At 39.1% G+C, this 26,853-nt stretch overlaps 1 protein-coding gene across 1 annotated transcript; it reads left to right on the top strand.

Moving 5' to 3' along the window:
- Positions 1 to 2,259: 2,259 nt before the first annotated feature.
- On the top strand, positions 2,260 to 26,763 carry LOC113012138 (uncharacterized). The gene is made up of 7 exons (XM_026152149.2): positions 2,260 to 2,614; positions 8,368 to 8,414; positions 10,024 to 10,134; positions 10,881 to 10,994; positions 11,115 to 11,268; positions 12,277 to 12,437; positions 12,531 to 26,763. Exons 1-7 carry the CDS (start codon positions 2,557 to 2,559, stop codon positions 26,613 to 26,615), a joined length of 14,730 nt encoding a protein of 4,909 aa, XP_026007934.2. The 5' UTR covers positions 2,260 to 2,556; the 3' UTR covers positions 26,616 to 26,763.
- The last annotated feature ends 90 nt before the right edge of the window (positions 26,764 to 26,853 follow it).

Genomic DNA, 26,853 nt, shown 5'->3' with positions numbered 1-26,853 from the left:
GGTGAAGGCCTGGGCTGACTTCCCTCACGAGCCACAAAGCTCTTTGTCTTTGTGGCTCGCGAGGGAAGTCAGCCCGTGCAGTTATTGAGTGTCTCGTGTTCCAGCGGGGTTTGTCCCTAGATAAACCCAACAAGTTTCCTTCCTAATTTATGTAATTCTCATGCTTTTGCACTGTCATCCTTATAATTAATAACATGACAAATGATAAAGGGGGGCTTTATATTTCCAGAGCTCACATTTTTCAATCTTAAAACATTTTAGAAACATCAATCAGAGGATGCTCAAAGTCCTCCAAGAACAAGTTTTACATTGGTAGTTATTTTGAAGCATGAACCTCATTAGGTGCAATTCCAGTAGTCACCAGGACATAAGCGCTGCATGTATAGCATCACCAGTCTGATAAGAACTGGTTCAAAGGTTTGCCAGTTTGGCTCAAGATAAGGTTTTAAAAAGGATTTTCTCCTTTTCACTCTGCTTTTGTTTCCATGCATTTCAATTCCAGATTCTTACAGCCACATCTCATTCCTATCATTTCTGGAATGTGTGCTTAGTTATTATTATAAGTTGACTAGGGACTCGATGTTGTACAAAAATAAAATACAGAAAAGGTCTTGAGCCAATCCTTATTTATTTTCTAGAAAAATGGGAAACAGATGCAGCAGTTTATTGAAACGTGAAAATATACATGCAAATACAGTATGAAAGGCAAAAACAGAGTTTGTGAAATTCTAACGATCATGAAAGTGAATATTAGGTATGAGCAGCTTTATTTTTAGGCAGCTTTCTTGTCATTTCTTCTCATTTTCTTTTCAGCATGATACTTTTTTGCATTCATGATTTCATAAATTTTGACAAGATCCCAAACACCAAAATTTCAAGTTTGGATTTATCACTCCATAAGACCCGTTGTCACTGGTTTTCAGTGATTTACAGTTCTTGTATAATTTTGCATACCTTAGCCTTTTCTCAGTGTTTCCCTTCCTTTAAGACTGGCCTCATTTGAAGCTACACTTCAACTGAGGCCATTTCTGATGAGGCTTTAGTAAACAGTGGCTCGATCAACTACAGGTCCTGTGTCAGTGCTTTCCTGGATTTCTTTCCTTATATTGTTTTTCTAGGTGTCCTCTGTTTTTCTAGATTCCTCAGGACACACTGCACATAATGCCAAGTTTCCAGCTAATAGCTTTTTGGGAAAACTGTGTTACCTTTGATATCCTTCACAGATTCTACTAAAGAAATGGGAACAAATTGTGTTTTTATGACAGGCTGCAAGTAACAAAGTGTTTAAAGATACAATTTAAAATTGTTTCTTTGCTAAGTTGTCTGGCTAAAGGAGTGAGCCGAACAACAAGGAGTGCCATTAGGTGCCAGTTTTTATGCTCGAATGACTCATGGGTCAGTGCTAAGTGGCTTAATAAAAAAAATCCCCAAAACATTAATCTGAAAATAGTCAGTTACAATGAGTGGAAAGTATTTATAAAACCTTGAAAAAGATCAGAGAACTATTACTCAAGACCAGTGGAAAATATAAGAAATAAATTTAGATGTTTTTTATAATCGCTTTGTTGTTTGAATCAATTAAAGTCACACTACACAAACCAAGCCTCCGTATTTATTTGTGTTTGGATGTTCTGAGCAGACAGCTGGGACTTCCACTCAGCCTGACCCCTAGTGGTTGAACGATTTCTCAAGACCACTTTTAAAAAATAAGAAATAAAGTCTGTCTCCTTATAAGCAAAATATAAAGAAATGAGGTTTGACTCAGTGCTTTTGCACAATATTATACTAAGAAATCACAAGAAAAAAATAGCAGCTGCACAGCTAGTGATTGAATTTGTCTCATATTCAATTCTTAATTGAATTTATCACTTGAATAATCAGTCCTGTAAATGCCTCCTGTGATCTATTTACAGCTTGTTCCGACCTCTCATCCACAGTTTATCAGCCTGGCAGACCAACATGACAGACTTTGGCTACATGCTACTATGTTCTGCTTTAAACTCTACAGTTTCCTGTCCACAAAAAGGGGTTTTAATTCAGTTATGGCTTCCTGGCAACTGTATGACCCCCCCTGTTATTGCTGGAACCAGAAACTAACATCGTGATGGTCCTTGTCAGATTAGGCCAATCAATGACACACTGACCAGAGGACAGCGGAAAAAGAGAAAGAGGAAGAGGAGGAGTAGAAGGAGAAGGAGAACCGAGGGATGCGTGTGGATGTGTGTTTGTTGAGGGAGGGGGGCAGCTCCTCCCATAATTAAGTTAGTGTGCTGCGCTGGAGGTCCATGTTTACGGGGCAGACGAAGTAGTTTCCTTCACTCTGTGGAGACTGCAGGAGAAGCTCTCTCACTCTCTTCTGTCTCTGGTTATTTCTGCAACTCATCCCTCACTGCGCTGCGACTGGCTGACCTACACGAGGACAAGACGGGGGGTGAAGAAGCAGCAGCAACACCTGCCTAATCCTTCACTGCTGCCGCCATCCCTCCGTCCGTTCCCGCCTCCTGCCCAGTCTTGGACCTCGTCTCCGCCGATCTCTCCGCCACCCCCGCTGCCATCATGTGCGACTGTTTCCACCTGGCCTTTCCCAACTGGCACGCTGCCTCCTCTGGGACGAGTGGGTATCGTTATCTTTACGCTCTCTGCTCTCCTCCCCCCCTTGTTTTTTCTCCGTATGACTTAGCCCGTTCTCCCCAGAGCAATTCGCCGATTGAGCAGCAGGGTTCAGTAGTGCAGTGGGAGAGATTTTGTTTGCGTGCGTGCGTGTGATGGAGAGAGGCAGTGAGCGAGTGTAAGGCGGTTGGTGCTGATGCTGAGCTGTGTTGCTGACCTGCAGTGAGTGCTGGGTGTGTCTGCAGAGCGCAGGGGAGTGTTTGAAGATGTCATCATCGAGAGGATGTCAGGCAGCTCTGCGTTTCTCTCCTGCTCTGTTTGAAGCGCAGCCTGAAAGGCAAACAGACCTGATATTTTTACCGTGGCAGTTCAGCAAATCAGGGTTAAAAATAGAAACATGACAACTTAGACTGAAATAAAAAAACGAACAAACACTGAAATGTGTACAAAAAACATGCCCAAAATTCCCAGGAATATCTGTGATGAAAAATGAATCCAACAGCTCTGTATAATTTAATCTTGCATCCTTTTTCCTACTAACTTTGTTACCATTTGGAGTTTAAATGAACCAGATATAAATTTGTTTGGGTCAGGGTTAGTGGGCTTGGACCATATATAGTTTATGTGCACATGTGAAATATTTTTAAATTAACATTTTGTAGGAAATAACCCTGTTACACATTTGCAACATGTATGAGTCATTCTGTGTTTTGAGTTGAGTGGATGTTTTCTGGTGCACGGACTTTCTTCTTAAAATGTGCCTTACAAGCATAATTAGGGAAGGTGTTCTTACCAAGGCTGCAAAAAGTCAAACAGTGTAATGAGTTTCAGCAACATAAAAGGCTGATCAGATATTCAGGGTCAGGAGAAAACGATAAGCACGCTTATCTGAAGTTTCTATCGGCCTAATTATGAAAAATGTGTTTATAATAAACAGGAAATCTGTGTTTTTCATTAGTGGACATCCACGATTACACGGTGAAGACATTCCTTACTGTCTTGAAAAATGATGAGTTAAGGGCTCAGCTGATGCTTGCTGTAAAAAGGAGCATGAAACATCACATTACTGCTCCCCCTTTCTATTTCCCACAGTTCTCCTCATTTACTTCCATCTCTACTCTGAATTAAATCTCCCTCAAAATGATGCGAGGTTTGTTTTGCTTTGAGAAGCTTCAGGCAACGCTCAAGGTCAAAGAGAGAGAGAAATAAAAAAAGAGAGACAGGGAGGAAGTTATCCGGATAAGTGGCTGATCAACAAGACACTGGAAGCCAAAACGAACAATCCTGATCCATTATGGAGTATCACGCCTGAGTTGGACAAATTCATTTTTAATATGTGTGGACTGTTCCCATGTTTATTTTTGTTTAACAGCATGTCGTGGGAACACGGGCAGATTAGGATGCAAATTCCAGAGCTGTGACGAAACTCGCTGTAAGTTTGAAGCAGATTAATAGATTGAAAGCATGCGCTTTGGAGTCTCATGTTAATATAATCCATGCAGAAAATCTAATTCAGCTTTTTTTCCCTCCCTTGACTAAAATCCTATTATATTTTGGATCCCAGCAAACTGCTTCCAACTAAAAGGAGCTTGTGTCTGACTGTTGCACAGGAAAAAAACAAACAAAAACGGAGAGGAATCCAAATCCACGAGCACAAATAATGAGCTGTATTACTTTATATTAGTTTACTGAAGACTTCAGGGAGCTTTTAAAACAGGAAACACAAAGTAGAGCAGAGGGTGGTTATGTAAGAGATGAGCTGAGGACAATACAACACGATACAGTTAGGATTTGCAATGCAATTCTACAGTTTAGATTTTTGTTTACGATCTTATTTGAATCTTTACCCACATAAACAAGAATATGTAGGTTTATATGCCATTGCATTGCATTATTTAGTTTAAGTGCTCACACATCAGTGTTGCTTGAAAGCAGACACGCCGGCCTGAGCCCGCAGAGATCAGCCACACCCAAATCCAGCACCAAATCATGCAGGTTCTGCACCACAAACGGCTTACTCATCTATGGAGGGTGCTTTGAATCTGAAAAATATAATAGAAAGTCAGATTGAAACATTAGGCTTTGCTTTCCTCTAACTTCTGATAAGTCAAACAAAAAATAAAAACTGTGCTCTCTGATTTTATTTTGACATGTTTAGTTGCAAATGTTCGGTGAATATGTGGGAAAGGAGTTTCTAAGAGTGCAGTGCCCGTAGCAGAGGCGGGAATAAAGAACATCCACCTTAAGTGGTGAATAACATAAGGAATGTATCAATCTGTCATTTCAGTCCCCCCGTAGTGTACAATGCACAAACACATCGCACACCATCCACAGTGAGTTACAGTTTTAACTGTGGATGAAAATCCAGATCAAATACTCCACAACACCATCACTGTGTTTCTGTATAATAACAGCACCAGGGTCTAGCCATGCTGGCACCTAAAGGCTGTATATTAAGGATGTAAGTTAAGGATGTGTATAAAGCTTACTTCTAGTGTAACACATGATGCTCACAAAGACAATTAGATGATGATGCTAAGCAAGCATCCTCTGTTTACCATCCCAGTTTTACATGTTTGTGTGCTATCATCTGTTGATTAGCACTACAATCAAACTGCAGTCAAGGTTAAAAGGCAGTCCTTCTATTAGCTGTTCAGAAAGTATCAGACCTAAACTGGTTGCCCGATGATGGATGGCACTAGATGGAAACTTCAGGTACTGCAAAACTTAAAATTAGCTGTGCCACAGCAATGGGAGCTCTTTTATGTCTTTACCCAAAAATCTGTTTACAGAGGCTTCAGTGATTAATGGATCTTTAATGTGTTTGTGCTTAGGTTTGTTTACAGAAAAGACTCAATAAGAACTTATCAAGAATCTACTTAGTAACTCTTTTAACTACTTTAACTAATTCTTCTGATTTGTCAGTTTTTTTTTTAACCCACAGCTCTGACCAAACTGAACTTACACCTTGCAGTTTAATACTTATCACTGTTATTAATTTATTTACAATTTCTACCTGCGTAATGTGCTCTTACATATTTACAGAATTGTGATTTTTTTGTATACATCATGCAGTGTCAATAAACAAATCTTAATCTTCAGTATCTATTTCGTAGCTCTTCGATGATTAGCAATGAAACGTAAATTAAGTTTATTAAAGTACAAATGGTCTACATAGAGTTAGTGCATTACATATTCTCAAAATCTCCTTTTTTCTCTGAGTAACATGCAAAGAGTTAAATCTCTGAACCAAAGTTGTCTTGGGGGTTCTTGGAAAACAATATAGAGTGACACAACTTGAGGAAAGGTGTGACTGCGACCTTAAAGTGTCCCGCCTCCTTTGTCCGTCTTAGGCTGAAGAAATCATTTTATCCACTTCAGCAGCCACACTCACACCAGGAATGGTTAAGAGCAGTTTGGAGCTTTTCTTACTGACACAGTTTACGTTCAGGAGTTCAGCAAACAGCAGCTTAAGGTAGGTCAGCTGCTTGCTGTAACATCATGGGAAAATCTTTACTATTTTTGCCAGTCAGACCTGGTCTGAAAGAGAAGGATGTTGATGAGTGCATGAGAAGGATTCTTCTCTTTCACTCGCTATTTCAGGTAATGGTGTAGGCGGCTGTAAGGACTCTCACATTTTTATGTTTTTTAACATGTCTAGACTGTGTTGTGCTCACTCACTGAGTTCACAGAGAAAATCTTTTGAGATGAATAGATATATGTTGATAAATGTCCTCTTATGCTATTTCTAATCACATGAATCCACAATGACTTTATCAGACGTGAAAAAAAGCTGAGCTGGATTGTCTTTTCATTGCTCTTAAACTGTCTTGAAGGCTTAACCTTGAGGCAGCAACACATCCTGATGCAGTAAGAGGTTTTTAAACCATCACTCTCTTGCCCGAACTTTCTTCTAATGCACTTACACAGGCTGTGAGAGCTCTTCACATGACATACATTACTGTAATGCAGCGGGTGGGGTGTCAGTGTGATGGTGAGTTGAGAAACTATATGGATCTACCATATACACAGGCCAAATGTTGCACATATTTCTGTTATTTTAAGTCATTCTGTTTTTCATTGATGGCTTTAAAAGAAAACTTACTACAATAATTTGTTTTTGCTTCAAATAAGACTTTTGCTTGTAAATTACGATGCGGTGTTTGCACTAATGAAGTTGACACTTTCATTATGGTTTTTTGAGCTCCAAATTTAGCCACAGTTTAGTGTTTTTTGAGGTTTTGTCCTGCAACATATCAGCTATGCCCAAATAAAACACCTAAAGCACCTAGACCAGCGTTATTCCTGCAATGAAAATGATTTGTTTGTCCATGTAGCATTAATTTATTCAACTTTAAGTTCTACTGACAGTACTTTTTTTTTATCAGTACTTATATTTTTTAGTCAACAATACTATAAAACTACAGAAATCATACTGTATGCCTGTGTAATTCTCCACTCGACAAGCCTTGTTTTAAATGTACAACATCCCTGAAACAAAGGAACTCTCAAAATAACGTTAACGAATGGTTTATTTAAAAAGGAATTAACTTGAATAGAGCAGGTAATAATTATAATCTGGTAACTTGATTAATTTGGAGTCAGACTTTCCCTTTTTGGCAGCCTTGATGGGCTAAGCTGAGAGGTTGCAAAGTCCAATCTGTGGGTCAATACAGTGGATCACTTAACAGAGGCAGCAGCTCCCTGGAGGGAATTATTGCCAGGAAGAACTCTAAATAGTCTAATCATCGGCTCCAGAGTCTCCGAGCCTCAAAACAACTGCCAGGGGTCAGACTGGGTGGAAGTCTTATGCTTTGTCTTTGTGCAAATCATTTCTGTATTTTTTTTTATTCATACAACAAAAGGATTATAAAACACAAGTGTGAGCTACTTTTACATGGTGTCGTTTTCATACGAATAGAGGACAGAGGACAAAGGACAGTGATCCCTCTTGAATCATCCCTATTTTTTTATATTTTTCATTTTTATGTTTTTATATCTGAACATTTTCAGGGGCGTGTCTTTTAATTGTCTTTTAACATGTCTTTTAAAGCCACTTAACACTGACCTATGACTTATTCAATTATGAAAAGGGACCCAACTCAAGAGATGAACCAGTGTCTTGATACTTAGCAAAGAATCAGTTCTTTAGGCACTTTGTTACAAAAACACATCATGTTTTTCTGACACCTGTCAGAGGATATTTCAAGCTATGTTTAAGAGTAAAGGTGGTCATCCCAAATATTCATATGCATTAGGATTGTACACACATCTGTTTTTTCCTTTTATACTGTATTTCCAATATATGTTTATACAAGTTTCAATGGATCTCTGCAGCTATTTCACATGTTCCTATCAAAATGTAAAGAAATGAAAGGTGGCTCAAGACTTTTGCACATTACTGTATAATCTGCTACAATTAAATAAATTTCAATATCATGAATCGTGTTCAGTGCATTTTATTTGCTGTTTTTGTAAACGGAGGAGTGTGATTTTTTTGCCAGGTGCCTTTTTGCATGACATATTTGAGGTTTTGTAGTAACAGGACAGACTTTGTTTAGCTGCTGTGTGACCGGACTAAAATCACTTAATGCGATTTTCTATTTATTTAGGGATTAATATGCAAAATATTTACGCAATAAACTTGTGCATGCAGAAAATGAAGCATTAGAGGTCAACAGTTTACGTTTAAAGTATTGCAATACACAGATGTCATATCAGATACTATGTTGTTGTGGTTTTTTTTTTTCTGAACAGGACCTGGGCGACGGTTGCAAGGCCCAGAGCCTGCCACAGAGGACTCAGTAAGTGAATTTACTGTGACACAAAGTGACATGCTTGTTTTTTCTTCATTTCATTTCTTTGTTAGTTACTGTAAGTTTTGTGCTGTGACTTCATTTCATTCATTATTAATTTGAGCCATCTGCAGCTGGTGATATTGTCCACTTTAGTGCAGCTTTATATAATGATGTTGATTTTTTCAACATGAATACCGACATCTTTCCATGTGTCAGTATTCCTTCAAATTTTTGAAACCGGAGGGAAAAACTGTCACAACATAACATAACATAACATAACATAACATAACATAACATAACATAACATAACATAACATGAGGGCATTATATTGTGTAAGTAAATGTGTCACTGTGAATGAGTGACAAGGGAGTAGGTGGTCCTACTGGGTCATCAACACTGTGGAATAATAACATTAAAGCTGTTAAATCAATAGTTCATATACTTCAGACTATAAAATTTTACATTTACAGATGTGTGTATTATGTCCTTACTGTTTTTGTCCTGTTTTTATATTTTTCTTTTCATTTTAATCCCCTTTTCCATATTTAGCACATTTTCACCAACAAACAGCTGAAATGTTTCATTCCATAGAAGGAAATCTACTGTACGTTCTCAACGTTGTCATATGTTTTTAGGATTTTGTATTATACAGTGACAACAGACTGTATGAAGTAACGCGTCTAGATCACCAAAGTGATCAACAGTTCAGTTTCTGTTTGAAGGCGGTCACATATTCCTGTGCCTTAAAACTGGATCCACCATGTTTGATTGATAGATTATGATGTTGATGTTGGAGTCTGAGCTAATAAATACTGAACAACAGTTATTTTAACTTTACAGCAAAGCAAATAGAGACAAGACTTAGTGCTAATGGAGACTTTGCACAGATAGGCAAATAACAACAACCCATTACAACTTACACTTTTTATCAGAGAAGAAATTTGTACAAATCAGTGTATAGTATTTATACAGATTGGCTGACTAATATTTGTGCTGCACTGAAAAATGATCACATCAGTCTAATATAAACAAGGCTGTCACCGATCATGGGCTAGCAGCTGAAAAACAACAACTTTTGGTTAATTCTGGTTTGGATGATGGATGATGAAAATGAGAATCTACACTTCATTCTCACACACACACACACACACACACACACACACACACACACACACACACACACACACACACACACACACACACACACACACACACACACACACACACACACACACACACAAGTACACATGCACACAGTATTTTGCTCAAAGTGTTGGCCTGACAGACTAGCCAACGCTGCCATCTCAGGAAACACACCAATAATGTGACAGTTTTTAAATGCCAAATAGCTAAACACCCAGTCAGTGATGCTTTTGGCTAAACAAGGTGCTATCGCACTATCTGGGATCCAATTTTCCTCCATATCTTTTTTTTTTGTTGTTTATGCTGCAGGTGCAGCTGCATGAGTTTTAATAAGAAAACATTTTATATGCAGCTCAAGAAAATAGATGCTTTCTAGGCTTGATAATATCCAAATGAAATGATATGAAATTTCTTAGGGGTGATGATGAAAACAGGTTTGTTTTCATGTTTACTGACCTTATGTCCATGCAGATGTGTGATGAGCCATCTCAGTTCGCAGAGAGTGAGAGACCACGCCCACAAGGGTCATCTCCAGTTGAGGAGTATCCTGAGACTGAAAAATACAGTGACAGTGATAAAGAGGTACAGAGAAACACCACACATATTTTAAGTTACGTGTGCGCTTCATGTTTTAAGGTCCTACAACATCACTCGATCCCATATGAGTAAGCACTTGGCATGAACCAAGCTCAGCCCCCCCCCCCCCCCCCCCCCCAAACTTTTAGCTTGTTTAGTCTTGAAAATCCAGTTAAGACAATAGAACAGAACATTGTTTACAATACAACCATGTCCAAAAAAATCAGGCTTCTCTGGCAGAAATAACTGGCTTTCTTTTAATTCTTCACCTCAGCTGGGAAATTATAACGCTGCTACTTCACTGCATGTAAACTCACAGTTATTGAATAGTCTGCGTGTAAGTCAACGGTCTATTTTTCAGGCCAAAAAATAAATGAAGTTAGAAAAACAAACTTGTGACTGAAAGAAAGAAGTTTGTGTATTCGACTCAGTTATACTCACACGGCTGCATGTCCTGAAATGACAAAAAAAAAAGGTGAAACTGAAGAAGACTGTTTCTGGACAGCATCCACATGAAAATGTAGAAACTGTGAAAGATAACATTGTGTTTTTATTAGTTGTTCTATTACTTACTTTCTATTACTTATTTCTCTTTACAGATTTGTGTGCTAATGTGTGGTCCAAGATGAGCTCTGCATTGTATAATATTGCAATAACTTGGCTACTCCCCTGTATAAATGAATGTACCCCCCTGATCTGAGTATTATAAGATTACTTTTTAAACCCCTTTGCTCCTCTTAAACTCCTTTTAGTGTGAAGCAGAGCATGACCCACGCCACAAAGGTGGGACTGGAAAGAAAACTAAAAAGTCTGGGCTTGGGTCCATGTTTGAAAAGCGCTCTACTCCAAAGATGAGTAAACTCAAGGTGAGACATTTCTAGCTTTTCCTCTGTGTACTGCATTTGTAAATCCTTTCAAGCTATGCAACTGCAGAAAAAAAAATCAGTGCTAAAGGTAAAATGACTGTCCTTTTTTTGCACTGGCAGGAAGCTGAGAGCCCTGAATCTGAGGTGATAGTGAAAACGGCCAAAGATGGATGTGCAGAGGGTCTCATTTATGGTGGAGGGGGAAAAGAAGGGATTTTCATTAAGGAAGTAGTGCCAGAGTCACCAGCCTCCAAAAATCTAAAACTGAAAGAAGGTAAACCTGCGGCTAAAAATTTGTCTCATTAAAATTATTATAGGTTTAAAGTCTCTATATTATTACATTACATTACTATGTATTATTACATTCTGTATTCTACTTGATTTTATGTTATGCTATTGTAGAATTTTTAATTTGCAATATTCAATTGACAATTACACTGCTCAAAAAATTAAAGGAACACTTTTAATAAGAGTAAAACATCAAGTCAGTCAAACTGCTGGGATACTGACGTGGTCAGATATGTAGCAGAGGGGCTTGCTAATCAGTTTCAGCTGCTTTGGTGCTAATGAAATCAACAACAGGTACACTAGAAGGGCAATGGTGCGACAAAACAGGAATGTTTTACAGGTTGAGGCAACCGAGATCCTGGGTTCCTCCTTGTAGGCAATGGTACCTGGAGGATGAATGAATTGATACCATTGACTGGTTCCTACACTCATCTGACCTAAATTCAACAGAACACCTCTGGGATGTTATGTTTCGGTCCATACAATGCTACCCCGTTGTAGGAACCTGGTAATGCCTTGGTCCAGATTTGGAAGGAGATCCCCCAGGACACCATCTGTTGTCTCACTGGAAGCATTGCCTGAATTTGTCATGCATGAATTCAAGCACAAAATGACACCCAACTACAACTGGCTGTCATTTTGAGCTGCTGCAATGAAATTTTGGCAAAATGGACTAGTCTGCTTTTTGAATTCAGCCCCCTGTAAGTTGATAATTTTTATTTCAATCAAATGATGAGGCCATTCATTCCTAACACATTACCCAGTTCTTATCAGCGTCGATATCCAGCATGATTTTTTTCCTCCCATTGAGATCTTATGTGTTTTCAAAGTGTTACTATAATTTTTTTAGCACTGTACGTTGAACACAAGCAAATGTTAATGTTATTCTTTATTTGATTTTTTTATTGAACACTTCAATTTTTATCAACTAAAAATGGGACTTAAAAGTCTGCTCATCAAAGTCCTTTTGAAATATTTTGTCTTGTCTACACAGGTGATCAGATTTTGAGTGCCACTGTGTATTTTGACAACATGTCATATGAGGATGCCATTCAGATTCTGGAGCATGCTCAGGCATATAAACTGAAGCTTTGCTTGAAGCGCAAGCCAGAGATCACAGAGACCGAACCAGCCATCGAATCTGACGTTATACCTGTAACTATTCTCAAAGTTGTCTGCTCAAACTCTTTGTTAGTTATTTTTATTTGTTAGTAACGACTTACCTTTAATTTTTATGCTTCTTAACAGGAAGAAGACCTCCACACTCCACAGATGAGAGAACAAGGAAAAACTAAAAGACGCGGAGAAGCTCGCATTTCGTGGCCCAAGTTTTCATCCTTTGGAAAAGGGCGAAAATCACGTTTTACAAGGTCTCACAGTTCCTCAGAGGCTGAGGAACAAAGAAAGCTTGAACTCAGCCCAACAACAAGCGACACAGAGTCACCAATAAAAACTCAGGATGCTCTCAAATACAAGAAAAAGCATAAAATAAAACTACCTGGTCTGACAAAGAGAGGCCGGATAAGTTCATCTGAGGAGCAGGACACAGATGTGCAAACTGGACAGATCAGTGGTGACACTCACCACACACAAGAATCTGATATGCTTTCACCTGAGTGCCTTGAAAGCCCCTCAGGAGAAATGCCTGAAGCCTATGTGAAAAAAGATCTGAAAGTAATGAAAGATGTGCAACTTGAAGAAACCAATCTAACGGTCCGTGAAGCTCAACCTATTCAACATAAGGTGGAACTTATCAGTATAGATAGCACTTTGAAAACAGCAGATTTAACTGTGGCTCTAGCAGATCAAGAAAGCCGCTCTCTTATCAAGTCCCCTGAGGGGAAAAAAAAGAAGAAAGAAAGGTCTGAATTAAAAATGAAAATTCTGGGGAAGGATAAATCACACAAGAAAGAAGCAAAAGCAAAATCGTCACCAAAAAGGCTAAAAACACTAGGGGCAAGTTTTGACTTAGCTGATCATCCTGAAAATGAAAAATCTGACTTAATCCCAAACTTTGAGTCACACACAGAAGAAATCCAAGAAAAACACGAAGACAGAAGAACAGGGGAAACTGTCAAACTGACGAAACTCAGTTTGGGTGACGTTGGTGCTGAGGAAATCACAGATGATCCTTATAAGAGACTGGCAAAAAGCAGTGATTTCAGAACCCAACTTCCCAAACGGGAAGAGATTGAGATACCAGGTATGGAGGATAAGTCTGTGAAGACGAGAGCAAAAAGAATTAAAGAACCTAAGGTAAATTATACAGGACAGAATGGAGAATTTCAAGCGGAAACTGTGCAACTGTCAATTGATGTTGACAGTGTGAAAGAGGCAGTTTCTAAATTGCCTGGATATAAGCTGCCTAAAGTTGATACATCTGGCATGCCTATTCCAGAAGAAATTACTGTGATAGATGCAAATGCTCAAAGAATATCAGTGAAAACGCCTACAAAAGTGGTAGACACCAAAACAAAGCATGGAGCAAGTCTTACAAAGTTTGACACAACTTCTTCTCTAGAAATTTCCAAGACTACAGTTAAGCTGTCACAGATCACAACCGGGCAATTAACCTCAGAGGATCTTTTAACTGAAACAACAGTAAAAACTTATAAGGAACATGAAACTAAGAAAAAACAAAGCAGCAAAGAGATTAAAACTGGGACCTATAAAAGAGAAGATATTATAATACCAGGAAAGGAAAGTTTAGAGAAAGTATCTAGTCTTCAGGCACATGTGGCTGATGAAACACGAGGAACAGAGGGTATCAACTCTGAATATGAATCAGATAAGAAATCAAAGAAGGCAAAGATGACAGTGCCTAGCTTTGGGATAGCAAAGCCAGACATAAGAATCCCTAATATTGGAATTGTCTTGCCAAAACAAAATATCTTTCAGCAAAAAGGGGACACAACAAAAGGAGAAAAAGCTGAATTCCTCCGAGAAGTAACGACATCAAAAGATGAAATTAAAAAAGAAAAGGGGCAGAGTGAAGGAGTTGTATGTGAGGTTGTGATTCCTGAACTCGATAGCATTGAATACATTGACTCAGTAGATGGTTCACCAGCCAAAAAGGACAATGGCATTAGGCTTACAGGTTTTGATGTAAATCTTGAGTCAAAAACAAACGTGGATATTTCCCTGGCAAAAAGTGCAGAAACTGAAGAGCATGCAGTTAAATTGCCTCAATTTGGAGCTATTACTACATACATCAGTGTAAATGTGCCCGATGGAGATAAGCCTATAAACACTGATGAAGCTGAGACAAAAACTCTTGAAAGAGAGGGAAAGGGTAGCAAGTTTAAAGTGCCAAATGTTGGTATCTCCATGCCAAGGGCGAAAGGAATAAAAACGGATTCAAGTCTATCAAAGAAAGGTGTAGCTGTGACACCACCGCCTGAGACCGACGTTACACTTGGAAGTGTAGATGTTTGTATTGCAGAACGAATAATGGAGGCAGAAAAATATGACCAGGAAATAAAACATCCTCGGGCAGAAGGTGATTTTGATAGGCAAGGAGGCAAGTTCAAGATGCCAAAGTTAGGAATTGCAATGCCGAAAATAAAAGGGTCTGAATTTGACTTCAGTGCATCAGAGAAAAATGAAGATATGAAACTGTCAGAAACAAAACGGAAGGTGAAACCCTCTGATGCCGAAATTAGAGCTCCTGAAATGAAAGTTGTAGAAAAGTATGTAGACGAATCACCATCAAAATTTAAGATGCCAACGTTCAAGCTACCTAAATTTGGATCTCCTGTGGCCAACACCAGTCATGAAGTACATGATAAATTAAAAGACATTGAAATTTGTGAAACACAGCTGAAATCAACTGAAGGTGTCAATGTTAACATTCCAACACCAAATACTGATATTGTGGGATCATCTATTGATGTGAAAACAGTTGATGTCAAACCACAGACTGGAATTAAAACTAAAATCGATGTAAGTCTTGGGAGTGCAGAAGCTTTCTTTCCCCAGGAAAAGACTGGAGATGAAACCGAAGTACATGAAAGCAAGTTCAAATTGCCAAAATTTGGAATAACAATGCCAAAAGTAAAAGGACCAGAAGTTGATTTTAACTTATTGAAGAGAGATGTAGATGAAACACTTGAAGAAGCCAAAACTGATGCTGAACGTAAAAAACCCTCTGCTCAAATGGAAACCGAAGATCCTGATATTGAAGATCTGACAAAGGACAATGAGAACTCACTTTCAAAATTTAAGATGCCCACATTCAAACTACCAAAATTTGGAGTTGGTATCCCAAGTGCCACAACAGAAATACCTGATTTGGACACAGGTATCAAAATAGAAGGTGCTGATATTAGTATCCCTGAACAGGTTCTTGAAGTTAACATAGCAGCACCCAGCATTGAATTAAAAGAACATGAAGGCAAAGGAAGTAAGTTCAAATTGCCAAGTCTTGGATTTTCTGTCCCTCAAACAAAAGGACCGGACTTTGATTTAAATTCTTCAAAGAAAAGCATAGATATTACTCTTCCAGAAGCTGAAGTCAAACTCCCTGATGTTGAAGTTGAAAAAAATTCTGCTGAGGTTGAAATGAAAATTGAGACTAAGGAAAAAAAAGAATCACTATCAAAGGTTAAGATGCCAACATTCCACTTACCAAAACTTGGCATTGGTATCACAAGTGCAACAGCAAAAGTACCGGATATGGACAAATGTATCAAAATAGATGGTGCTGATATTAGTATCCCCGAAGAGGTTCTTGAAGTTAACATAGCAGCACCCAGCACTGAATTGAAAGAGCCTTCAATCTCCTTGAAAACCAGTGGATATGAACATGAAGTAAAAGGAAGTAAGTTCAAACTGCCAAGTCTTGGATTTTCTGTCCATCAAGACAAAGCGCCTGACATTGATTTAAGCTCATCAAAGCAAGACGTACATATTACACTTCCAGAAGCTACAGCTGAAGTCAAGCTCCATGATGTTGAAGTAGAGAAACCTTCTGTTGAAACTGAAATTGAAGCTCCTGAGTTCAAAGTTGAGACAAAAGACAAGAAAGGATCACCATCAAAGTTTAAGATGCCAACATTCCAATTACCCAAATTTGGCATTGGTATCACAAGTGCAACAGCAGAGGTACCGGATATGGAGAAAGGTATCAAAATAGAAGGTGCTGATATTGAGATTCCTGAAGAGGTTCTTGAAGTTAACATTGCAGCACCCAGCACTGAATTGAAAGAACTTCCAATCTCCTTGGAAACCAGTGAATCTGAATATGATGGAAAAGGAAGTAAGTTCAAGCTGCCAAGTCTTGGATTGTCTGTCCCAAAAAGAAAAGGGCCTGACACTGATTTAAGCTTATCAAAGAAAGATGTAGATGTTACACTTCCAGAAGCTAAAGCTAAAGTCACACTCCCTGATATGGAAGTGGAAACTGAAGCTCCTGAGTTCAAAGTTGAGACAAAAGACAAAAAAGGATCACCATCAAAGTTTAAGATGCCAACATTCAAATTACCCAAATTTGGTGCCCGTGACACAAGTGCAACAGCAGAGGTACCGGATATGGACAAAGGCATAAAAATAGATGGTGGTGATATTAGTATCCCTGAAGAGGTTCTTGAAGTTAACATAGCAGCACCCAGCACTGAATTCAAAGAACCTTCACTCACCCTGAAAACTACAGGAGCTGAACGTGAAGGCAAAGGAAGTAAGTTCAAACTGCCAAGTCTTGGATTGTCTGTCCCTGAAACCAAAGTACCTGACATTGATTTAAGCTTATCGAAGAAAGACGTAGATGTTACATATCCAGAAGCCAAAGCTGAAGCCAAACTCCCTGATTTTGAAGTAGAGAAACCTTCTGTTGAAGTGGAAACTGAAGCTCCTGAGTTCAAAGTTGAGACAAAAGATAAAAAAGGATCACCATCAAAATTTAAGATGCCTACATTCAAATTACCCAAATTTGGCATTGGTATCCCAAGTGCCACAGCAAAAGTACCTGATTTGGACACAGATGTTAAAGTAGATGGTGGTGATATTAGTATCCCTGAGGAGGTTCTTGAAGTCAACATTGCAGCACCCAGCACTGAATTCAAAGAACCTTCACTCACCCTGAAAACTGCAGGAGCTGAACATGAAGGCAAAGGAAGTAAGTTCAAACTGCCAAGTCTTGGATTGTCTGTCCCTCAAGCCAAGGGACCTGACATTGATTTAAGTTTATCAGAGAAAGACGTAGAAGTTACACTTCCAGAAGCCAACGCTGAAGTCAAACTCCGTGATGTTGAAATTGAAAAATCTTCTGTTGAAGTGGAAATTGAAGCCCCTGAGATAAAGATTGAAACAAAGGGAAAGAAAGGATCACCATCAAAGTTTAAGATGCCAACATTCCAACTGCCAAAATTTGGAGTGGGTATCACAAGTACAACAGCAGAGGTACCGGATATGGACAAAGGCATAAAAATAGATGGTGCTGATATTGAGATTCCTGAAGAGGTTCTTGAAGTTAACATAGCAGCACCCAGCACTGAATTCAAAGAACCTTCACTCACCCTGAAAACTACAGGAGCTGAACATGAAGGAAAAGGAAGTAAGTTCAAACTGCCAAGTCTTGGATTGTCTGTCCCAAAAACAAAAGGGTCTGACATTGATTTAAGCTTATCGAAGAAAGACGTAAAAGTTACACTTCAAGAAGATAAAGCTGAAGTCAAACTCCCTGATGTTGAAGTAGAGAAACCTTCTGTTGAAGTGGAAATTGAAGCTCCTGAGATAAAGATTGAAACAAAGGGAAAGAAAGGATCACCATCAAAGTTTAAGATGCCAACATTCCAAATTCCAAAATTTGGAGTGGGTGTCACAAGTGCAACAGCAGAGGTACCGGATATGGACAAAGGCATAAAAATAGATGGTGCTGATATTAAGATTCCTGAAGAGGTTCTTGAAGTTGGCGTTGCAGCACCCAGCACTGAATTAAAAGAACCTTCAATCTCCTTGAAAACCAGTGGATATGAACATGAAGGAAAAGGAAGTAAGTTCACACTGCCAAGTCTTGGATTGTCTGTCCCAAAAACCAAAGGGCCTGACATTGATTTAAGCTTATCGAAGAAAGACGTGCATGTTACACTTCCAGAAGCCAAAGCTGAAGTCAAACTCCCTGATGTTGAAGTAGAGAAACCTTCTGTTGAAGTGGAAATTGAAGCTCCTGAGTTCAAAGTTGAGACAAAAGATAAAAAAGGATCACCATCAAAATTTAAGATGCCTACATTCAAATTACCCAGATTTGGCATTGGTATCCCAAGTGGTACAGCAAAAGTACCTGATTTGGACACAGATGTTAAAGTAGAAGGAGCTGATATTAGTATACCTAAAGAGGTTCTTGAAGTTAACATAGCAGCACCCAGCACTGAATTAAAAGAACCTTCACTCACCCTGAAAACTACAGGAGCTGAACATGAAGGAAAAGGAAGTAAGTTCAAACTGCCAAGTCTTGGATTGTCTGTCCCTCAAGCCAAAGGACCAGATATCAATTTAAGTTTATCAAAGAAAGATGTAGATATTACACTTCCAGAAGCCAAAGCTGAAGTCAAGCTCCCTGATGTTGAAGTTGAAAAACCTTCTGTTGAAGTGGAAATTGAAGCTCCTGAGATAAAGATTGAAACAAAGGGAAAGAAAGGATCACCATCAAAGTTTAAGATGCCAACATTCCAATTGCCAAAATTTGGAGTGGGTGTCACAAGTGCAACAGCAGAGGTACCGGATATGGACAAAGGCATAAAAATAGATGGTGCTGATATTGAGATTCCTGAAGAGGTTCTTGAAGTTAACATTGCAGCACCCAGCACTGAATTAAAAGAACCTTCAATCTCCTTGAAAACCAGTGGATCTGAACATGAAGGAAAAGGAAGTAAGTTCAAACTGCCAAGTCTTGGATTGTCTGTCACAAAAACCAAAGGGCCTGACATTGATTTAAGCTTATCAAAGAAAGATGTAGATGCTGCACTTCCAGAAGCTAAAGCTGAAATCAAACTCCCTGATGTTGAAGTAGAGAAACCTTCTGTTGAAGTGGAAATTGAAGCTCCTGAGTTCAAAGTTGAGACAAAAGACAAAAAAGGATCACCATCAAAGTTTAAGATGCCTACATTCAAATTACCCAGATTTGGCATTGGTATCCCAAGTGCCACAGCAAAAGTACCTGATTTGGACACGGATGTTAAAGTAGATGGTGGTGATATGAGTATCCCTGAAGAGGTTCTTAAAGTTAACATAGCAGCACCCAGCACTGAATTCAAAGAACCTTCACTCACCCTGAAAACTACAGGAGCTGAACATGAAGGAAAAGGAAGTAAGTTCAAACTGCCAAGTCTTGGATTGTCTGTCCCTCAAGCCAAAGGACCAGATATCAATTTAAGTTTATCAAAGAAAGATGTTGATGTTACACTTCCAGAAGCCAAAGCTGAAGTCAAACTCCGTGATGTTGAAATTGAAAAACCTTCTGTTGAAGTGGAAATTGAAGCTCCTGAGATAAAGATTGAAACAAAGGGAAAGAAAGGATCACCATCAAAGTTTAAGATGCCAACATTCCAAATTCCAAAATTTGGAGTGGGTGTCACAAGTGCAACAGCAGAGGTACCGGATATGGACAAAGGCATAAAAATAGATGGTGCTGATATTGAGATTCCTGAAGAGGTTCTTGAAGTTGGCGTTGCAGCACCCAGCACTGAATTAAAAGAACCTTCAATCTCCTTGAAAACCAGTGGATCTGAACATGAAGGAAAAGGAAGTAAGTTCAAACTGCCAAGTCTTGGATTGTCTGTCACAAAAACCAAAGGGCCTGACATTGATTTAAGCTTAACGAAGAAAGATGTAGATGCTGCACTTCCAGAAGCTAAAGCTGAAGTCAAACTCCCTGATGTTGAAGTAGAGAAACCTTCTGTTGAAATTGAAGCTCCTGAGTTCAAAGTTGAGACAAAAGATAAAAAAGGATCACCATCAAAATTTAAGATGCCTACATTCAAATTACCCAGATTTGGCATTGGTATCCCAAGTGGTACAGCAAAAGTACCTGATTTGGACACAGATGTTAAAGTAGATGGTGGTGATATTAGTATCCCTGAAGAGGTTCTTGAAGTCAACATAGCAGCACCCAGCACTGAATTCAAAGAACCTTCACTCACCCTGAAAACTGCAGGAGCTGAACATGAAGGAAAAGGAAGTAAGTTCAAACTGCCAAGTCTTGGATTGTCTGTCCCTCAAGCCAAAGGACCAGATATCGATTTAAGTTTATCGAAGAAAGATGTTGATGTTACACTTCCAGAAGCCAAAGCTGAAGTCAAACTCCGTGATGTTGAAATTGAAAAACCTTGTGTTGAAGTGGAAATTGAAGCTCCTGAGATAAAGACAGAAACAAAGAGAAAGAAAGAATCACCATCAAAGTTTAAGATGCCAACATTCCAAATTCCAAAATTTGGAGTGGGTGTCACAAGTGCAACAGCAGAGGTACCGGATATGGACAAAGGCATAAAAATAGATGGTGCTGATACTAAGATTCCTGAAGAGGTTCTTGAAGTTGGCGTTGCAACACCCAGCACTGAATTAAAAGAACCTTCAATCTCCTTGAAAACCAGTGGATATGAACATGAAGTAAAAGGAAGTAAGTTCAAACTGCCAAGTCTTGGATTGTCTGTCCCTCAAGCCAAAGGACCAGATATCAATTTAAGTTTATCAAAGAAAGATGTAGATATTACACTTCCAGAAGCCAAAGCTGAAGTCAAGCTCCCTGATGTTGAAGTTGAAAAACCTTCTGTTGAAGTGGAAATTGAAGCTCCTGAGATAAAGATTGAAACAAAGGGAAAGAAAGGATCACCATCAAAGTTTAAGATGCCAACATTCCAATTGCCAAAATTTGGAGTGGGTGTCACAAGTGCAACAGCAGAGGTACCGGATATGGACAAAGGCATAAAAATAGATGGTGCTGATATTGAGATTCCTGAAGAGGTTCTTGAAGTTAACATTGCAGCACCCAGCACTGAATTAAAAGAACCTTCAATCTCCTTGAAAACCAGTGGATCTGAACATGAAGGAAAAGGAAGTAAGTTCAAACTGCCAAGTCTTGGATTGTCTGTCACAAAAACCAAAGGGCCTGACATTGATTTAAGCTTATCAAAGAAAGATGTAGATGCTGCACTTCCAGAAGCTAAAGCTGAAATCAAACTCCCTGATGTTGAAGTAGAGAAACCTTCTGTTGAAGTGGAAATTGAAGCTCCTGAGTTCAAAGTTGAGACAAAAGACAAAAAAGGATCACCATCAAAGTTTAAGATGCCTACATTCAAATTACCCAGATTTGGCATTGGTATCCCAAGTGCCACAGCAAAAGTACCTGATTTGGACACGGATGTTAAAGTAGATGGTGGTGATATGAGTATCCCTGAAGAGGTTCTTAAAGTTAACATAGCAGCACCCAGCACTGAATTCAAAGAACCTTCACTCACCCTGAAAACTACAGGAGCTGAACATGAAGGAAAAGGAAGTAAGTTCAAACTGCCAAGTCTTGGATTGTCTGTCCCTCAAGCCAAAGGACCAGATATCAATTTAAGTTTATCAAAGAAAGATGTTGATGTTACACTTCCAGAAGCCAAAGCTGAAGTCAAACTCCGTGATGTTGAAATTGAAAAACCTTCTGTTGAAGTGGAAATTGAAGCTCCTGAGATAAAGATTGAAACAAAGGGAAAGAAAGGATCACCATCAAAGTTTAAGATGCCAACATTCCAAATTCCAAAATTTGGAGTGGGTGTCACAAGTGCAACAGCAGAGGTACCGGATATGGACAAAGGCATAAAAATAGATGGTGCTGATATTGAGATTCCTGAAGAGGTTCTTGAAGTTGGCGTTGCAGCACTCAGCACTGAATTAAAAGAACCTTCAATCTCCTTGAAAACCAGTGGATCTGAACATGAAGGAAAAGGAAGTAAGTTCAAACTGCCAAGTCTTGGATTGTCTGTCGCAAAAACCAAAGGGCCTGACATTGATTTAAGCTTATCGAAGAAAGATGTAGATGCTGCACTTCCAGAAGCTAAAGCTGAAGTCAAACTCCCTGATGTTGAAGTAGAGAAACCTTCTGTTGAAATTGAAGCTCCTGAGTTCAAAGTTGAGACAAAAGATAAAAAAGGATCACCATCAAAATTTAAGATGCCTACATTCAAATTACCCAGATTTGGCATTGGTATCCCAAGTGGTACAGCAAAAGTACCTGATTTGGACACGGATGTTAAAGTAGATGGTGGTGATATTAGTATCCCTGAAGAGGTTCTTGAAGTCAACATTGCAGCACCCAGCACTGAATTCAAAGAACCTTCACTCACCCTGAAAACTGCAGGAGCTGAACATGAAGGAAAAGGAAGTAAGTTCAAACTGCCAAGTCTTGGATTGTCTGTCCCTCAAACAAAAGGGCCTGACATTGATTTAAGTTTATCAAAGAAAGATGTAGATGTTACACTTCCAGAAGCCAAAGCTGAAGTCAAACTCCGTGATGTTGAAATTGAAAAACCTTGTGTTGAAGTGGAAATTGAAGCTCCTGAGATAAAGACAGAAACAAAGGGAAAGAAAGGATCACCATCAAAGTTTAAGATGCCAACATTCCAAATTCCAAAATTTGGAGTGGGTGTCACAAGTGCAACAGCAGAGGTACCGGATATGGACAAAGGCATAAAAATAGATGGTGCTGATATTAAGATTCCTGAAGAGGTTCTTGAAGTTGGCGTTGCAGCACCCAGCACTGAATTAAAAGAACCTTCAATCTCCTTGAAAACCAGTGGATATGAACATGAAGTAAAAGGAAGTAAGTTCACACTGCCAAGTCTTGGATTGTCTGTCGCAAAAACCAAAGGGCCTGACATTGATTTAAGCTTATCGAAGAAAGATGTGCATGTTACACTTCCAGAAGCCAAAGCTGAAGTCAAACTCCCTGATGTTGAAGTAGAGAAACCTTCTGTTGAAGTGGAAATTGAAGCTCCTGAGTTCAAAGTTGAGACAAAAGATAAAAAAGGATCACCATCAAAATTTAAGATGCCTACATTCAAATTACCCAGATTTGGCATTGGTATCCCAAGTGGTACAGCAAAAGTACCTGATTTGGACACGGATGTTAAAGTAGATGGTGGTGATATTAGTATCCCTGAAGAGGTTCTTGAAGTCAACATTGCAGCACCCAGCACTGAATTCAAAGAACCTTCACTCACCCTGAAAACTGCAGGAGCTGAACATGAAGGAAAAGGAAGTAAGTTCAAACTGCCAAGTCTTGGATTGTCTGTCCCTCAAACAAAAGGGCCTGACATTGATTTAAGTTTATCAAAGAAAGATGTAGATGTTACACTTCCAGAAGCCAAAGCTGAAGTCAAGCTCCCTGATGTTGAAATTGAAAAACCTTCTGTTGAAGTTGGAATTGAAGCTCCTGAGATAAAGATTGAAACAAAGGGAAAGAAAGGATCACCATCAAAGTTTAAGATGCCAACATTCCAAATTCCAAAATTTGGAGTTGGTGTCACAAGTTCAACAGCAGAGGCACCGGATATGGACAAAGGTATGAAAATAGATGGTGCTGATATTGAGATTCCTGAAGAGGTTCTTGAAGTTGGCGTTGCAGTACCCAGCACTGAATTAAAAGAACCTTCAATCTCCTTGAAAACCAGTGGATATGAACATGAAGTAAAAGGAAGTAAGTTCAAACTGCCAAGTCTTGGATTGTCTTTCCCTCAAACAAAAGGGCCTGACATTGATTTAAGCTTATCGAAGAAAGATGTAGATGTTACAGTTCCAAAAGCCAAAGCTGACAAAGCTGGTAAGGCCCCTGAGGAAGACATCAGCATTGATGTTCCCGGAGTTGATGTCATACTACCAGAAGTCAAAACAGATGTACATCTTCCAGATACCGACCTTAAAGAATCCTCACATATTATCATAGAGGGGGGAACCGATACAAACCTTGAGGCTAAATTGAAAAAGCCAAGATTTTCATTGCCAAAATTTTCATTTTCCAAGCAAAGTGTAAAAGACCCTGAAGTCGATATCAGTCTCCCAAAAACTGATGTTATTTTTCTGCAAGGTGATATAGTCAAACAACCTGACAATGAGTTCAGTATGGAAGTAAGTGATGTGAATAAAGGAATTAAAATTGATGCAGCACCCGGCATTGACTCTGAAGGTTTAGCTGTAGATGTGAAAGCTAAAGGAGGTGAGATATCTGGAAGCAAGTTTAAAATGGCAAATCTGGCCATCTCAATGACCAAAGTTAAAAGTCCTGAAACAGATTTAAGTTTATCAAAGAAAGATGTTGATATTTCCTTACCAGAGGTAACAGCTGACATCAAACTACTCCATATTGAAGGCAAAGAAACTGAGGGTTCTACTTCATTACCAGAAACACCTACAATTGAGGCCGAAGTCAAGTCAAAACGACCAAGTTGGACATTTCCAAAATTTTCCTTTTCAAGGACAGCCGATAAGGCCCCAGCTATTGATGTCAAAATTGAAACACCCAAAGCTGAGATTATATCAAGCAAAACAGAAGTCTGTCTAGCAGAAGCTGAAATCAAAGGACCTTCAATGGAAGAACCACCTGCTGAAGAAACTGAAACAAACTTGAAAAAACCTAAATTTTCACTTCCGAGATTTTCTTTTTCAAAGTCAAGTATTAAAGAATCGGAGTTAAGTGATGAGCTTCCACAAGCTGATGTTTCTGTTTCAGAGGGAGAAATAAAAGTTAAACAACCTGAAATGGAAATTAAAGCTCCTGAGAAAGAAGCTGGGCAAGGAAGCCCATTTAAGTTCCCAAATTTAGGCATTGTACAAACAAAACCAAAAGGACCTGAAGTGGATTTAAAATCATCAATAAACAATGTTGACAGCAAACGGCCAGAAATAAAAGCAGAGGTCAAAATCTCAGAAGAAGTCAAACAATCTTCATCTAGTTTGGGAATCAAGTCTTCTGAGACAAAAGCAAAATCAAAAGATGCTGAAGGATCCCCTTTAAAAGAAAAAATTTCACCACTGAAAATGCCAAAATTTAGCAGTGCTTCCTTTGACGTTACCATGGAAGCACCCAAAACAGGAAAAGTAATTGACATTCATGGATCTAAACCTAAGGAGGATATTTCTGTCACCGACAAAGATTCGATTGTTAATATTAAAATGGATTATTCCAAAGGTATAATATCAGAATCCGAAACACCCAAGACTGAGACTGATGTTGTGGGTCTTCCATCACCAAGTAAATTCAAACTACCATCTTTTAAAATGCCCAGGCTTAGCTTCTCAAAGTCTAAACCTGAAGAGGAACAGCTTCCTGCTGAAATAGAAGATAAAGAAGCTCAACTGGAAATGGAAGTTGAAACAAAAGGAGAAAGTAAATCACCAAAAATGATTCTGACATCATTTGGTGAGATCCTAAAGACTATTGATGTTGAATTTGATGTTCCAAAAGCAGACCAAGTTGAAGAAAATCTTGTAGTCTCAAAAGAAGTTCAAGAAATAGGCGAACATGCTGGAAAGCAATTAGAAGCAAAGGAAAAAGGAGCAAGTACCATACAAGATATTTCCAAGAGTCCCGAGAGGACAGGTTGGTTTAAATTTCCTAAGTTTGGCCTGTCTTCCCCTTCAGAAGCCCCCAGTGCTCCTGAGAAATGTGAACAAAAGGATGAAAAGAGTCCAGTAGGGGGAATGGGGGACGAGGAAATTAGCCCCACCTTTTCTGTCCAATCATCGGATGCCTTCGCTGATATAAGTTCTGCAGTCACAAGTGAGCATGTTGGCCCATCCATATCTTCCCCAACAAAGGTAACTGTCAAATATTCTGATCCAAATGTTGCTACTGAGCTTGAAGAGACACACAGTAACATCTTTACTTCGGCCACGAGGACTGAACTGATCTCAGTTCAGCCTAACTTACCGGAGAAAATCACTATTCTGTCCTCTGGAATATCATCGTCATCAGAAGACACGTGCAGATTGGAATCGAGAAAACTACACGTCATTACAACAAATATACAAGCAACCCCAGAAGCACAGCATGCCCAGTTACTAACTGATATTGAAGCTGAATTAGCTGAAGGCCTTCCCTTAAAATCAGAAGCTAATGAAACTACATCATGGACTGTGGAAGGCTCAGACAGTGGCAACAGAGCGGTGTTTGAGAGGCACTTAGTGACGAAAACCTCAACTGAAAGAAGTGAAAGCAGAGAGACAATTGTTATAACCAAACAAATTACTCATGTATTTGACTCTTCTGAGCCCATCTCTGGTGAGACAGCGTCATCTATACAGCGACTGAGAGACTCTGTGCACTCTGAGAAAATGAGGTTCTTTGACGATGCTGAGAAGTGAGGCAACTGGAAATAATTCATGTGTAAAGATACTATTTCTCTTTGCCTAGACCTGAATGTCAGAGGAGACAAGTGAATGAAAACATGCTGGAAACTGGGAAAGGAAGTTAGCATGTTTAACTTACCGATCACAGAGAACAATCTGTCAGTGTTCAGGCATTACAACATGATGGTGATGTGCTGTGCTATGATGCTGACCTACAAAAAAAATATGCATTCCTGTAATTCACGCTGACAGT

This window comes from Astatotilapia calliptera, chromosome 19, assembly GCF_964374335.1.
Source record: "Astatotilapia calliptera chromosome 19, fAstCal68.1, whole genome shotgun sequence".
Taxonomy (NCBI): Eukaryota; Metazoa; Chordata; class Actinopteri; order Cichliformes; family Cichlidae; genus Astatotilapia; species Astatotilapia calliptera.
The sequence above is the reverse complement of the archived record's forward strand: the minus strand, read 5'-3'. Positions and strand labels throughout refer to the sequence as shown.

What these genes read in the sequence shown, in the direction of transcription:
- LOC113012138 (XM_026152149.2), top strand. Translation starts at nt 2,557, where the DNA reads ATGTGCGACTGTTTCCACCTGGCCTTTCCCAACTGGCACGCTGCCTCC. An exon ending in ACAGTGACAGTGATAAAGAG is followed by an intron (nt 10,135 to 10,880) that starts GTACAGAGAAAC and finishes AACTCCTTTTAG; the next exon opens with TGTGAAGCAGAGCATGACCC. An exon ending in TCGAATCTGACGTTATACCT is followed by an intron (nt 12,438 to 12,530) that starts GTAACTATTCTC and finishes GCTTCTTAACAG; the next exon opens with GAAGAAGACCTCCACACTCC.